The sequence below is a fragment of the Dermacentor variabilis genome, chromosome 7, assembly GCF_050947875.1.
Source record: "Dermacentor variabilis isolate Ectoservices chromosome 7, ASM5094787v1, whole genome shotgun sequence".
Lineage (NCBI taxonomy): Eukaryota > Metazoa > Arthropoda > Arachnida > Ixodida > Ixodidae > Dermacentor > Dermacentor variabilis.
This window is the reverse complement of record NC_134574.1, coordinates 165502531-165518708: the sequence shown is the minus strand read 5'-3', so window position 1 is coordinate 165518708 and position 16178 is coordinate 165502531. Positions and strand designations below refer to the sequence as shown.

Below are 16178 nucleotides of genomic sequence, written 5' to 3'. Positions count from 1 at the left end.
TCTGGTCCACAGAATAAAGTGAGAGTTTATCCTGTGGTCTGGTCCACAGAATAGGCACTGCGTTATCAGAACCAACGCCTCCTCAGAACGCACGACATCGCAAATGTCATTAAGCTGTTACTGGTTTCCACTGGCTTCAATCTCACGAAGCATGACCTGTGCGGCACCCCGAGAATGGCATTACAGTTTAATGCATATGACCTTGCATATGACCTCCTGGAAGCGAAGGCAAGTGTGAGCATTGAACGTTCGTTCGGACTTGCGTGTGTTGTGTACGAATTCGTGCGTTGCTCTACATCCACGAAACTCTGCGACACACTGCACTGAAATTGCAACACCGTCATGTTGAACAACTGGACCCTCGTCGGAGTATCCGGCATCACGAGCGGCGGCAAGACGTCTCTTTTAAAATACCTCCAAGAGGTTATCGGTGACTGCGTGGTGTTGCACCAGGACGACTTTTACCGCTCAGAGTTCGACAAAAATCACGTGATGATACCAGAAGTGAACCACGCCAACTGGGAGGCACTGTCAAGCGTCGACTGGGAGAAAATGCTGGACGCCATTACAGCTTCCACGTCGCAGCAGCCAGAAGGACAGAAATTGATGATAATCGACGGTCACATCATATTCAATCATCCGAGGCTAGCCAAGCTATTCGACAAGCGCTACTTCCTTACACTTACGCGAGAAGAGTGCTACGCTAGGCGTTTGACTCGTACTTATGAGCCGCCCGACGTGCCCGGATACTTTGAGAAAGTCGTCTGGCCCATGTATCTTAAGAACTTGCAGGAAATCAAGGACACCCAGCCCGACATCACCTATCTCGACGGAACCGAAGACATGGACATACTTCACAAGAAAGTGCTGGAAGACTTGCAAAGCTTTTTGAAAAGTCGCAGCGATATCCACAGAAGCTTGAATCCGTAATTTTCTTATCTCGGAGCATGATAGAAGTAATTTCAAGCGAGAGTGTGACAACACATTCTAAAATGCTTTCCTACGCACACAGTATGCACGTATTGTTGAGAATATACATGTTGAGAGATATTGTGTAGAGTATGCACGTTATGTTGAGAATATATATGCTGTGATATATTGTGTAGACATTTGTGTTTGGCAGCGCCATTTCAAGACTAGCACTATATCAATATTTGCGGTAGTAGTAGTCGGTTGGTCAAACCAGCGCCTGTTTAAACACAGGTTTCACCCATTCGTTTTCTCTAATGTCCAGCTAGAGTGAAAGCTAATGGAGGATCATATTAACACTACAGGCCAATTTTAGCTACTTCGTTAAAATGAAACTTTTCTTACTACTCGTATTTGTACTTGTATTGTAACATCTATATGTGACCACAAGCAGAGCATTGAATATGATATTCATGATTTATTAGGGATGTTTGGGAACTAGCTTAAACTGATGGATAAAGAAATGCACAATTGCGTAAATCCAATCTACATGAAATTTGCTTAGTTTCAGCCAAGCAGTACAAAGATAACTTATCCATAGTGATGCCTGCTCCTTAACATTGAAGTCCCCAATAAAATTTTTAACGCAGTGAACCCAGGAACTTTTGTGTGCACCAAAACAAACATGGTAATATTGGAGCTATCCTATGTTGCTAACACTGTCACAATGCACCACTTCATTCTTTCGTAAATTGTGGTACAAGGGGTGAATAGTGCGGGGATGCACGACTCTAGCGCGTGCCCCGACCTTTTCCTTGCATGGTTCTCACGTCCCCTGTAATCTGGCATCTTCGCGTAACTATGTGCCGGCGCCAGTCAGTGTGGTTGCAGCATATTACGATGATGATGAAAGTGTTGGGCTGCTAACACCACCTAATGGAAGGGTTACTGGGCCACGAAAGGGCTTTTGCTCTTTTGCTTGGGGTCGGCGAGCTGCACAGACGTTTCGTGTGTGTGCCAACACACTTTGCAGGACCGTCTTGAAACAGGCATCAAAGCGGGGCACCAGGATAGACAACCTCGATCGTTGAAATACATCACCATTCATGTGACTGTACGCATAAATGATTAAATGCTGGTGTTGAGCATAGGAGTGAACATATTCACTAGCTATCCGGTCACGGTGAATCCTACTACCTAGATTTGTCACACGCCCATCAGCATGTTCTATGGGTAGTGATACGGCTAGCAGGCGTTAGTGTATGAAAGGTGCAATACATTCTTTCTTGATTGTTTGTGCTACTATGTCGTCATTCCTTAGTCCCAACAACATGTTTGAGACCCCACAATAGAAATTGAGACAAAAATGCATGCAATACAGAACTGCTGAACTGTAACGCACACAACCAAGAAAAGTGCAGAAGTATAAGTCATATATATTGTTTTTCTAATTGACAACTATATACAAGTGAAACTGGACAGCTATTGTCGGCAAAGTCCACCAGAGTCCATACAAATGTCTCCTGTTACGTGGAAAACCTTGCATCGAGTTGCAACACAATCCCGAAAGTCTCTTCCTTTTTGTAGCACACACAATTCGTCACAAAACATGCTACACAATTTTCACTGGCATGGGTGAGTTTTTTTCCAAACCATCGATGTGACCTCCGCAACGCATGGATCATGACACTTATTTACAAAATGCACAATGATGCTGACAGGGCACATGAAGTCTTCCGCTGAAAGTGCTTGCACCAGTCACTGCTTGCGGAAGCCCTTCAATATGGGATAGATGTTGTCAAAGGCCTCATAAATTTCAGACCGTACCTTGGCACCTGTGATAGAAAAGGAAAATTTGAAACACTTTCAGTAGCAGACCAATGTGGGAGCCTAGTACTCCCTGTATAATATTTCACTGCAATGCAGTCTCGAGCCTTGTTAACCCTTTCTGGTCCCATGATTCTTGTAGCAGTCATCTTTTACAGGAAATATCCAACATCGAGGAGAACAAACAAAACATTTCAGAAATGTGAGTGTCAGCAATGCTAATTACACAATTTGTCAAGTTTGTGCCACAGATAAACATAGATCTCTGAAATTTCATAAAATGTCCATGCCTAAAGCCTGCCATACCTGCCTTGAATGTCACATAAGTGGTCTTCATATCATCTGTGGCCACATTTCACACCATTACATTTGCGAGTTAAGAAATCTGAAGAACTCCACGCTGCTTAAAACACATCTAAAGTTCTTGAAATTTCATGAGAAAAACTTTCAATTCATTGCGAAGAACTGCAGTGGGAAATTTTTATACATTTCCCCGCCTCTTGTCGTTCAGATGCAGATAATATAATGTCTTCACTTCACTTTAAGAATTCGAACCACAAAGCAGTTGAGATTGTCCTGTTGAACAAAACTGGGAACAAGTTGCAACAAATTATTGAGGACCTTAACAGAGAAAGTGCAAGAGTGGGGTTGAAGATTACTCATAATATTCCAAAGACAAAGATAATGATCAACAGCTTGGCAAGGGAACAAAAGTTCAGGATTGCCATTTAGCCTCTAGAGTCCGTGAAGGAGTACGTTTACCTATAGTCGGGTACAACTTTATCAAAACGGGGAGGCCCTGTCCAGATGACCAAAGCGCGACAGCCGATTGCCTCCACAACTAAAATAGTCCCACTCAATAAAAGTGTGCTTCTAAAACGCATAATTCACAGTATGAATCAAGATTTCTGTATTTTGATGAATGGTTTGGTAGAGCTCTCGTGATTGGAATGCTATAGCACATGCCGGATCGCGAGAGAAAAATAACCCTGTGCCTTCTAAAATGCTGTGGGTCGTCCGCTTTTTAGCTTTATTGCAAGAGAAAAAAAGAGCAGTTCTGCATGGCGTTTGTGCTGGTTTACATGTACACGGCACATTTACACCTCATTTTCCAAGCTTAAAATGAATCAGTTGCTATTTAACAAGTACTTTAAAAAATGCATTTATTGAAACCACTAAAAACCTGGAGCAAGAAGATGATCGAGGCAGGAAAGGTACAAAAATGTTTCATTCATCGTTTTAAATAATTACTCTTGGTCTTAAAGGGACACTAAACCAAAACAATAAATCAGTTTGGACTAATGAAGCATTGTTTGAGAACCCCGCAGGCAGTCATTTCAAAAAAATAGTTTGATTATTAGATGAGAAAATGAAGGTGCAAGTATCAGTATTTGAATTTCGCGCCGAAACCCCAGCGCCGGTAGGTCAGCATGACATCAGGGATTCCAAAGTATGTTTTCGCATTTGGGCCACGTTGCCTGAATAAAGGCTCCCGAAACTTGCCATGTGTAATATTTGGTTCCTTTAGAACCCATTGTAGTCAATCTGTACCGCTATATATATTTAGTAGGCCCTAGAAGATGCCATCAAAATCCAAGACGTCACAGCCCCCAGGTGCGGGAACTTGAGTAGGCGTCGCCACCCGTTTTTCATTCATGCGCTTTTCCTGGCTTACCAAACGTCTTATCGTTGTAAGAGAGGTATTTTTTGTGTTGTAGAATGGTAATTTACTGATGCAGAAGAAATCATTTTTACTTTAGTGTCCTTTTAAATAGCATGTGATTTGTAATGTTTCGGTTTTGTGTTTTCACAAACTTATTTTCAAGAATGCGATTGTATTGTTGTTTTTTTTTCCGTTCCGTATCATATTTTTTTCCCCCAAGCATGCAGTCTCGCCAGTTCGCATAGCGTAGCGTCACCCATGCTCGTTGCAATCTTTCATCGCTGGATCACGGCTCAGAATAAACACACGTGGCACAAATGGTGCACCACCACAATCAGTTTGGGAATTCACTCTCACAAGGGGCAGATGCACACGACTGACACAAATCGGCCCAGGTACACTGTACCCCGTTCGAAGCGTGGGCTGCCATCTTCTCCACCGAGGAGGGGGGGGGGGGGTCACCGGCCATCTGGCTCATGTCAGTATAGAGTACTCGTCCACTGGTGGAGGCTCGTGTGCATCCACCTTGGAGGACTAAATGCTCCTTTCTTCTAAAGTTGTACCGGACTATACATAATGAAAATCAAACACTGCACGTAAATTCTGAGCAACATAAAACATGAAAACAAAGGTTCCAACACACAAAACAAACTTATGGCAAGTTTGACTGATTGCTTTCAAGTGCTCTGGTAGCACATTCTACGTTTGACAGGTTAAAATCCCCGTTTCTTTCAGAGCAGCGCGCTTCAGCTCAGGCGCTCACTGTCAAGTCACCGATACCAGACAAAGTTACGATCACACTGCCCCTTCAGTTGCTCTGAAAGCAGCTGAATCTTCAGCTTGAGCAGGCTTTCTCCAACTCTAATCTCAGGAGAGCTCTGCATCATTGCAAACTGAGTCAGAGCATGGTAGGAAACAATCAAATGTGCCATTATTGATCACTGCATAACAGTCTCTAGCAGAATCATGTGTAAAACAAACTGATAACTCTCAAGAGAGCTAGCGTGCGAAGAGCATATTTGAAAATGCCGATGCAGCTGGTTTTAGCTTAGATGGGGTATCGCTTACCTGTGAGCACAACTTTTCCTGATACGAAGATAAGCAAAACAATACGAGGCTTCACCATGCGGTAGATAAGTCCTGGAAACAGCTCAGGCTCGTAACTGAAAAGTCAAAAGATACACTTCTTCCAATGACTGGCACACTACACTACTCGCAAAGATCAAAAGATGAAAAGAAGATACCATATTTACTCGCATAATGATCGCACTTTCTTGTAAAAAAAATTTACACAAATTTACGGGTGTAATCATTACGCAAGTTGAATTTCCCGCGAGAAGAAAAAAACTTTTATCCCGCGTTTGCTGTGGGATGACAGCAGGTCAACAAATAGGCGGCTGCCGCTGTGTGTAGTGCAGGACACCAAAACAAAAATGGCAGCTGGCGGAGCAAGCTGAACGCGATTTTTTCTTCTTCTTGTGAATACATTACGTGCATTGAAACAGTTTCTTCTGTATCGGTAATGAATAATATCGTTAATATCGGCAAGTTTGCGGCAATAACGTAGCCATGTCCACTTTGAGGGGACAGAAACAGATGGCCGCGCTTAGCTGCCAGTGACATAGAAACACATGGCCGGCATGCTGCGGAAACTGCGGCATCTGTGGGCGAATATCTTAGGTGTGTTACAAGCATCGGCGTATGAATAGGGTACGCTTCTAACGTATCAGTGTAAACGTTGTGGGGTTCTCCTCCGTGCTCTTGGGACAAAGGAACGACAACACAGTAGTGCAAACAATCACAAGGGCATTTATTTCACCTTTCATAGATAAATGCCTGCTAGCCGAGTTGCTATTCACAAAACATGCCGATGGGAGCGCGACAAATCTAGAAGTCCGACTCACCGCGACCGGATAACGAGCGAATATGGTCAGAAAAATACAGAAAAATTCGTCCTGGTCTGGGACGTCCCAGACCAGGACAAATTTTTCTTCAACTCTGAGGCTTTTCTTTCGAGGAACCCGTATGGGTTTCCTTTGTAGCAATTGCTACGAACAGGTGGATGTCTGATTTTCCCTTTATAATTACTTCTCTCCACCCTGCGGGCTTCCGCAGAATTACTACGTCAAACACTTGCCTTTGCTTCGTGTGCTGTCGACAAATTCGACTTCGCCCTGCCATATGTTAGCCGCCTGGTTAGCTCAGATGGTAGAGCGGCTGCCCCGGAAAGGCGGTGGTCTCGGGTCCCAGACCAGGACAAATTTTTTCTTCAACTCTGAGGCTTTTCTTTCGAGGAACCCGTATGGGTTTCCTTTGTAGCAATTGCTACGAACGGGTGGATGTCTTATTTTCCCTTTATAATAGATGGAGCAGTGTTTGTAAAACTGAACCATGTGCCTTTCTTTTAATTTAATCCGTTTTGTCACTCTCTTCCACGTCACTCGGAAGCCTTCTTTCTCCCAGTATTTGGCACAGCACCATCCATGGAACCTTTGTGGCTGCGCGGAACTAAACTTCACAACAGCACACCTAGTGCGGTGCAGTGAGCAACATGCAGCAAAAAACAAGGAAATCCATGTCTCTCCGACATGGAATTGTTCATGGCACTTGAGATGGCGGTTGCAGAATGGAGTGCCACGCATCGGGCCGTGATTAAGCGATCGTACAGGAATGCGCATCCCTTTCTTCAAGAACGCCAGTTTCGGTGCCTCCTGAGAAGCATCACATGCAGATTCATCCCCGAACGAAGATTTACGTGAAGGTGTCATTATCTCAATCTATTGCTTTGGGTATACGAGATACAATCACTTGCACGCCTGGCACCAAATGCATTGGCGTCTAGGGGCAACAGCGTGCGCTGTAGAAGTGCGGCTGCTTGCGTGGAGCGCTGTTGCTCTGCGTCCCGTGCCAAGTTACGCAAAATCTCGCAAAAGTGATCACATGTCCGAAAGCAACTGACCGACAATTGACCAAATTGACCACGGCAGTGCTACCACTACTGATCGATGAATGCGGTGCACATTGTATTGTTTGCAGTGCGGTTCTATATCCTCGAGCAGACCTTGCCAAAGCAGGCTAACCGAATATTGAAAGTAAGGTTTCGTTCTGCGACGCATTACCTATCTGTGCTGTCTCATTTCGCAACAATGAAATTCTCGTGAAAGGGAATTTTTTCATGTTCCCCGCCAATTTCGTTATTGCGAACTTCAACTGTAATATATTTTACAGTTGAAGTTCGCAAAACAACTATTAGGTAGTCTAGGCATCTGTCATCTGTTTAGCCCTTCTACTTGCACTACCATGTCTTTCAGAGATATGTGACAGACAGAATATAAAAGTTCAAACCTTGAGAATTGGCTGTGCGTTAGGACAAGGCCTTCAAGACGTATAGGGAAACGAACATCGCAGCTGCCGACCATATTTTGAATCTTGAAGTCAAGGAACTTTGCCTGCAAAGTAATCATAAACACAAAAGGTTAACGTAAAACAACATGAAAACGTAGTTTCCAGTAGTATATACAAAGAAAAAAGAAACTTGTAAGATTGCCAAAACAATGTCAGAAAACAATCTACACCAACACTGGGGATGTTAGCATTCAGGCAATTTTATGTGCTAAGCTGCATTTTGGTGGATGGTCTTTTAATTAAAATGTAATCAAAAAGTCATTAGCTTCTTCATAAGTCAAGACCACTGTGTGTTAGTATATTCCACTGATTCAAGTTGTGACCAGTTAATAGCCTTTCCAAAGTGCCAAAATTGACATACTACAGGCAACCCAGGAAATGAGCTGATAACTGGTCAAGAAAGAGACAAAGTGTAAGATGAAGAGCATACAGGTTAACCAAAATAATTGTCCATTTGGCTAGTCTGCATTGGGAGGGAATGGGATATGGCAAAAAGGTTCAGAACTGGTACAGAACTGGTACAGAACTGGTACAGAACTGGTTTACTGCCTGTCCCACATCATGTTTGGGAAACAATGTAAGGCGCTATCCAGCTTAAATCACGACTCCACTGTCTTTTTTTATTTTTTTATTTAGTACCCCCAGCGCCCATTCACGCATTACAGTGGGGGAGTACAGAAGAAAAACAAGAAATAAATTGCAGGTTCGCATAAATTCATGTAAGTGAAAAACAGATTATTATACGCCAAGACAAAAGCACACAGCCACGTTGCACGCAGCCACGTCGGACGCAGGCACTTTGCAGATGTCACATGTCACATGCGAAAAAAAAAGTACATAAGCCTTTCCCTTTAGATTTAAAACATGACACAGTTTAATTACTTTTCCAATGTGCCAAGATACTCTATTTGCGGAACGCCACTTAAGTCACTGTAATTCGCAGCTCAAAAGCACTCCTGACTCGATATCCTCAGCCATGTCCTGAACAGTTATAATGCAAGACTCTCCGCCCCCCGCTCCCACCCACTTTCCAGGTAAGCGAGATTTATGGAAAAGTAAACCTCTCAATGTTCCAAGGAGAATAATGAGTAGGCTGGGGCACTGCTCTGCAAAGAAGCAGGCTTTTGGGGCTCAAGGGCAGAAAGGTGCAGTAAGAAAAAATGGCACAAAACAATCATGTGACTGGATCCGCCACACTAAAGTGCATTTGTGGCATTTTGTTTATTTTAATTCTTGGACAGCCAAGCATAATGGTCTTCGCAAAACCACCCACAAGCTGCACATTCCTGAAAAAGTCAGACACATGGCCCTCCAGAGGGCTGCTTGTGCCCATCAAGAACAGGTGGGTGCCAGGTGGTGGAGTTCAAACCAAACACAGCTGCTGCAGCTGAGCAAGGCATCCTACCCACCAGCCACGGCTGCATCCCCACATATTTCCAATAAAAAATTAACTAAGCTCAACCAAACGTCAAAATCCACAACGTTACGGAGAGCTCGTACTAGAATTTCAAGGCAGCAGTGCCACGACCTGTATTCCATTTTTGCGTGTCTTTTAGCCTAACAAGCCTCCTCTTAGAGTAAGGATAGCATTTTTAACATACTAGAAGGATGGACTAATGCACCTCAAATTATTTTTCTATTTAAACCACTACAAACGCATTACATGTCATTTGGTTCATTAGAACCAGAATATTTTTTTTTGCTTGAGTAGTCACCGCACTGCATTATACATATTCATGGCCATGCTATACTTGTACAAATACAGCATTGCAGCCTCCAAGAAACATAAGAGATAGATTCACAAATCGTCAATATTTTGATGCCATATGCTGAAAATGAAAGGACAAAAACTTACGTCAAAGCCCAACTTCTGGATTATCCGGGCATACTTTCTTGCTGCCAACCTCGATTGCTCTTCACTGTGAAATGAAGGAATGAAAGGACATAAGAATTCTGTGTTCTTCTCACATTGCTTCACAGAGAGTTTTACCAAAAAGAAATCAAGTTCCTATAGACAAGCTCCAATGCATGACATGATGAAGATGCAGCAGCACCGCCATCACATTCTGTACTGGTAAAACAGAATTGAGAGAGACTACTGGCTTGAGCTTTCTTTGCAGGCAAGTTTAATACATGTGGCATCATTTACAAAAATTACTTCACAATGATTGCTGTTTGCTGTCTGTCTGCTGTGAGTTCAGCTGTATTTCTTTTATTTGTTTAGTTGAAGCTCATCTAAATAAGCACAAATGGAAACGACAGGTGGTACCTTTTTGCTCCAGTGCACACCATCTTCCCTGAACTGAAGATCAGGGCTGTGGTTCGGGGCTCTCGGATGCGCATGATGACGGCAGCAAAACGCTTGGGATTGTACTCTGCATTTCGCGCATGCAAAGCAATCTTCTTCAGGTCTAGCTTGCAGCCCAGGTTTACTGTTGAGACGATGTTCCTGCAGAATTGCACGTTCATTTGTACAAAGTCACAAATAGGGCTCAGTTTTCTGTTTTGTTCCAAGGGTGCCTCTACTTCAATGACGGCAATAAACTTTTTTTTTTTTATCACAACTGATCTATGCTCTCATTAACATCACAAAGCAACAGGCACTTTTTTTTTTTTGAAATTACAGTACTTTTAGCCCTTGCGGGCCGTCACAGTATCAAGCAAGTAAAACAAGGTCTATGCAAAAGTTGTTCAAAGTTCCAGCACAGGTTCACATTATACACTCGCATGAAGTCAGTTTCAATCACCTATCTTTTTCAGTAAAATCAAAACTTCAAACATACCAACTCTCATTGAGTGCAGCGAAAGCACGTAAGGATGGTTAGTACGAACCAACATTCACAAAGGATGCTGAAATCACTGGTAACATACCGTCATGAACTTGATTGGGAGATTTCAAATAAGAAAAGCTAAATCAGTCAAAAATTTTAGAAGTTAAAATTAAATTGTGGGGTGTAATGTCTCAAAACAATTTGTGGGCTACAAGAAGCTTGGTTGACTACACAAATTAATTCCGGCCGCCTGGTGCTCTTTAACATAGGTTTAAATCAAGCAATCAAGCCCACAACCTTACTCAGCAGCAGGACATCATAGCCACTCAGCCGCTATGGGAGTACCAGAGCGTTATGCTTTTAGTATGCTTGATTAAAACCTTGACATGCAATACTACCCTTGGCAAGAGGCAACAAATTGCACTCTTGTATGAAGTTCATGGGTAAACCACTTTCTTTTGCATTCGTGTTTGGATTTTGCATTCACGCTTCCTTTGTTCATGATAGAACAGTAGTCAGGAGAAAGGCATGCAGCGTTTTGGCTATGCATTCTGGTGGGGTAGCATTTTCTTGTCAGCTTGTCTGGCATTGGGTAATGGCACACATTGTAGAGAAGATGAAGTGATCGATGCCTTGTGCTACTCAATCACTTTAACCTGATGAAACTCCACAGTTACTTCATTCATCCAATAACTTTTTTTTTCAGGAGAATATTTTCTAATGAGTGCACTGTGTTTGCTGAAGTAAAATACATTTTTGTGTTCTAAGTGGTTTAGACCCCCTTAAAGTCACTTCAAGTAACTAAAGTCATGTTTAACAGTCTCGGAAGAGAACAGCAGTTTATGATAGGTAGCAAGGCACTGAAAGTGGTAAGGGAATACATCTACTTAGGGCAGGTAGTGAACGCGGATCCGGATCATGAGACTGAAATAATCAGAAGAATGGGCTGGAAGTCATTTGGCAGGCATTCTCAGATCATGAACAGCAGGTTGCCATTATCCCTCAAGAGAAAAGTGTATAACAGCTGTGTCTCACCAGTACTCACCTACAGGGCAGAAACTTGGAGGCTTACGAAAAGGGTTCTACTTAAATTGAGGACTACGCAACGAGCTATGGAAAGAAGAATGATAGGTGTAATGTTAAGGGATAAGAAGAGAGCAGATTGGGTGAGGGAACAAATGTGAGTTAATGACATTTTAGTTGAAATCAAAAATAAGTAATGGGCATGGGCAGGGCATGTAATGAGGGGGGAAGATAACCGATGGTCATTAAGGGTTACGGACTGGATTCCAAGAGAAGGAGAGCATAGCAGGGGGCGGCAGAAAGTTAGGTGGGCGGATGAGATTAAAAAGTTTGCAGGGACAACATGGCCACAATTAGCACAGGACTGGGGTAGTTTGAGAGGTATGGGAGAGGCCTTTGCACTGCAGTGGGCGTAGCCAGGCTGCTGCCACTGCTGATGATGATGATGGTCATTTTGGCGCAACAAACAAATAAAACAGATGTGTAATTATTGGAGCAACAACAATAGGAAAGAGGTCATGATAGCCTGACGTACTGAAGCTGTGGGACAATTCCAGGATCTGCTGATGCTGGAGTGATGGGCGTCATGGGTGGGCCAGGGGTTGATGGGAACATGCTTCCACTTGCCGAGTGAGGTGTTGAACCGGCACCAGTCGGTGTTGCACCCGATGAAGACTGTCATGACAATGAAGAAAGCAACACGAGGTGGATTCATAAGTGATAATTAAGAACTGTAAGAGTGTTCTTAATTTTAAAAATTCTGATACTAATTACAGCACATTACAGAAAGTTAGCATGTGCATTGTGAAGAGACCAAAGTAATAAAAAGACGTCAAAGAAATAAATGGGATAGAAATGATCTGTCCAAAAGAATGGCAGATATGACTTCACTACAAGTGCATTGCCAGAAAACGACAACATTGGCCAACACTCAAAATTCAAATACACAAATTTGTAGTTAGGCTATAACCTAAATGCAAGCATGTAAAACACAGATATCCAGGTGTTGGCTAAAAAGTAAACTGCTGATCACACTGATCTTATAACTTATCTAAAGGATTAGAGGACAAAACCTAAAGAGCAGTAGAGACTGATTTTAAAAAGTGGTCACACACTCTGATACATGTTACCTTATCTCCACACAACTCTCATTGCATGTTCGTGCTTGGTTCACTATTGTGGCAAGCTCTCCAGGACTGAACACACTTTCATAAAGAAATGACAAGCATTCCTCTCAGTGTTGCAGCACAGCATAAAAGGAAATATAGAGGATTCTCAAAGTTAAGGTAAAATTCAATTAGGTGGATGGATGGATGGATGGCGGCTATACCCTTTGTAACGGGCGGCGGCTGGCGCCACCTAGCCTTTTGCTCCCCCTCCTATTTTTTTTTTCTTTCTTTATATCCTCTTCTCCTTAAACTAGTTTTCACTCCCCTCCTCCCCCCAAAATAACTATCTAAAGAAGTATAGGAAACATTATCTCCCCGATTTATGGTATTATCTCTCCCTTGACTTCTTCCACCAATCCTCTAGCCTCCCCTTCGTTACTGCCACTCTTTTCTCGTCTATTTGTCCTCGTTCCCCAGGAAAACCCAATGCCCCTTCCATATCTACCACTGTTCCCTCTGCCAGAGTCGGGCGAAGGTCTGTGCATCTCAGCACTATATGCTTTGTGGTCTCCATTTCGGCTCCGCAAGCTGTGCACCAAAGGTCCACGTCTTCAAATTTAGCCCTGTATGTTTTCGTTCTCAAAACCCCCGTCCTAGCTTCGAATAATAGTGAGCTACCCCGCGAGTTATCAAATAAGAGCTCTCTCTTAATCTCCTGTTTTTGTGACCTATACATAGATAGCGCTGGCTTTCCGAGCATTCTTTCTTCCCACATTTTTCTTTCAGTGTCGTTTACCTCCTTTCCCACACTAGAACCACGTTGGACCCCCTCCCTCGGCTGTAGGTATCTATTCCTCAGCTTCCTCGTTCTGAGTGTCCACTTTGTGTTCAAACTTTTCATGCATAGATATTTGTACACTTTTCTGCCCACCTTTTTTCCTCCAGTGCTGGGAGTCTCTGTTCATATTTTAGCTTACTTATTGCCTCTCTACCTTCGAATGACGTCCATCCCATGTCCCCCTGCACTCCCTCATTAGGGGTGTTCCTGTGCGCTCCTAAGGCCAACCTGCCTACACTTCTCTGTCTCGTTTCCATGCATGCCTGAACTTCCGATTTCATGCACAGTACTGAATTTCCGAATGTGAGGCCAGGTACCATAACCCCTTTCCATACGCCCCTAACCACCTCTTACCTATTATGCTTGGCTTAACCCTTTGCAGTCATTTGTTGAACCCCACCCGTCATGCAAAAATATCTGTTCTGGTCATATGTCGAGTAGCACCTGACACGCATGTGCACTTGCATTCGCCAGTGATTTGTGTTCGTAGCGCCAGCTTTCAGGAATGTTTTCAAGTAACAATTGCACTTTGCAATGTCACCAGACAAGAGCAGCCCTTTTTTAATTCCTTTCTTCCTGCTTGAAGGGATATTCGCACGATTTGTAGTATCAAGTGCCAACAGGATGGTGGTGCTTTCTGCAGATGCATTTGGTGGACAAAGTTCACCTAAGTTCAGTGAACCAGACGATCATTTTGGAGCCACAAATTAATATATTTCGCCTTCAGATGGTCAAGAAACTTTCTTGGAAGAAAGCACTTTAGAATTCTGGGCAGCCTTTACTAACCTGCTCTACTACTCTACTAACCTGCTGTTCAAAATCCTGGTCGCAGCCAAGGAGAGAGTTTCGGACGCCGCCACATAGTGCTCAAGTGCTGTCAAGATTTTCAGGGATAGGTTTTCTGAAATATGGCAGTTAACATGTGTTTGTTTACCTGATGTAATTTCTGCATGGCGTCCAAATGCTCGAAATGGCTCCCAAGTGGAATGACCGCAAACGGGGCAATTGCACATGCCGGCAAAGGGTTAAAGCCAGGCCAATAGGTTGTCTGATCCGTTCGATCGCACTGACTGTAGCAATCACTAAATTTGAACCAAGGCTTCATTAATCAGCATTATGGGCCGCCAGAACAATTTCACAAAAAGAAGCAGGCTTACAAAGAAACAACTACAGGTCCAATACCAAACGCATGGACAGTTATTCGTATGGCTATTCGCTTCTAGACCATTGCCAGTGTCTCTGCACCCAAGTAGGTGAGGAATATCATGTAGAAATACACACATTCTGTGTAATCACAGTCACTAACTTTGAACAAACCAATCACTGGGTATTTCTCCGAATATCTTAGGACGTTAAAGAGCAATGCGCATCAAGGCAGCTGCTTTCGCATAACGTCTGCAAAGTATGGGCGCCATGCAATGTGAAAAGCAATACCGTGTTTTGATGGCGGTCGTCAGACATAACGATGACGGCAAGTGAAAGTCGTCCGAGGCGAAAGTGACTACCGGCTGTAAAAATTGCCGCTGTAGTGGCTTTGCAATTAGCAGTGAGACACAACCTAAGCACGAAACATCAGAAAACTCTTGCATGAGCTCGCAAGCGTCCGAATTAGGATGTATACCCGCACCCCTACCGTGCCTGAACTTTTTCGCACACTACTGTTCAAAACTACCATTACCAAAGGTATGATCCTTAAACTAGCTTCCTTAGACTGCCCTCCCACAGATATTGGTCTTGTTGAATGGAAAAGTAGAGTAAACATAAGATCATACTCCCATGTGGTGTGAATCACGTCTCACAGTGGGGCTTACAATTAGATAACAAACACCGCGTGCGTTTCCTTGAAACTCGTTTCAAGCCATCAAGCCCCGTGCATTGGGACTCATCGGCTAGGGGCGCACACATATGGCATCAGTTTATTCGTCCCTCGTGAGACACAGCCAGCCGGAATAATCAGTGAGCCTTACGTGAACGTGACCGGCAGGCGTTTGAGGCTGCATGAGGGACTGAGGCGTGAGCCCCGTGCTCGCTGCGTAAGGTTGTATGACGCTCGCATTTCGCTGCTGCGTCGACGGCGACTGGTGCATGGGCGAGTCATGTTGCTGGGGCTGCAGCGGCGACGGTTGGATCTGCCGCGCAAGCTGCTGCAGATGCTGCTCCTCGACGTTGTCGGCCTGCGCCGACACCGAAAGTGGGGTGCCGAGGTTTAAGCTGAAGACAGGACTCGACATATCCATCTCGGCGGATTTCAAGTTCGGGGCTTACGCCCCGCCGTTGAAATCAAAGATCTTCACTCTTTTTTCTCGGAAGGCCCTGCTCGATGCCGCAGGGCTCCGGAAAACAGAACCTCTGCGCTACGTTATGCGAACATCGGTTTAAGCGGTGACAAGCTCACTGGCGTTACGATCGTAGAATCTCTGAAAACGGCACATGGTCGACGCCAGAGAGAGCGCAGTTGCGTACGCATTTTGCGTGCGTATATCAAAAACTAAAAGTATTTCCATCACACACCTAAAAGAATAAAACAATGTATTTTTTATTATATAACTGTTACCTTTTGATTGAATTACTTATTGCCTATCTTCGGTTTTAATTTATTTTTTTCGACAGTGAGGTTGCCCCACTGGATTGAA

The 16178-nt window shown here is 43.7% G+C and overlaps 2 protein-coding genes across 2 annotated transcripts; one reads left to right on the top strand and one right to left on the bottom strand.

The window, feature by feature from the left end:
* Nucleotides 1-37: 37 nt before the first annotated feature.
* Nucleotides 38-2204, top strand: LOC142588448 (nicotinamide riboside kinase 1). Its single transcript, XM_075700203.1, has one exon. The coding sequence runs from the start codon at nt 343-345 to the stop codon at nt 928-930; it is 588 nt and encodes a 195-aa protein (XP_075556318.1). The 5' UTR covers nt 38-342; the 3' UTR covers nt 931-2204.
* Nucleotides 2205-2325: 121 nt separating this feature from the next.
* LOC142588446 (TATA-box-binding protein-like) lies at nt 2326-15987 on the bottom strand. Its single transcript, XM_075700201.1, has 7 exons — nt 15513-15987; nt 12134-12273; nt 10074-10253; nt 9660-9723; nt 7745-7848; nt 5468-5562; nt 2326-2744 (listed from the first exon to the last, which is right to left on the bottom strand). Exons 1-7 carry the CDS (start codon nt 15780-15782, stop codon nt 2668-2670), a joined length of 930 nt encoding a protein of 309 aa, XP_075556316.1. The 5' UTR covers nt 15783-15987; the 3' UTR covers nt 2326-2667.
* Nucleotides 15988-16178: the final 191 nt, after the last annotated feature.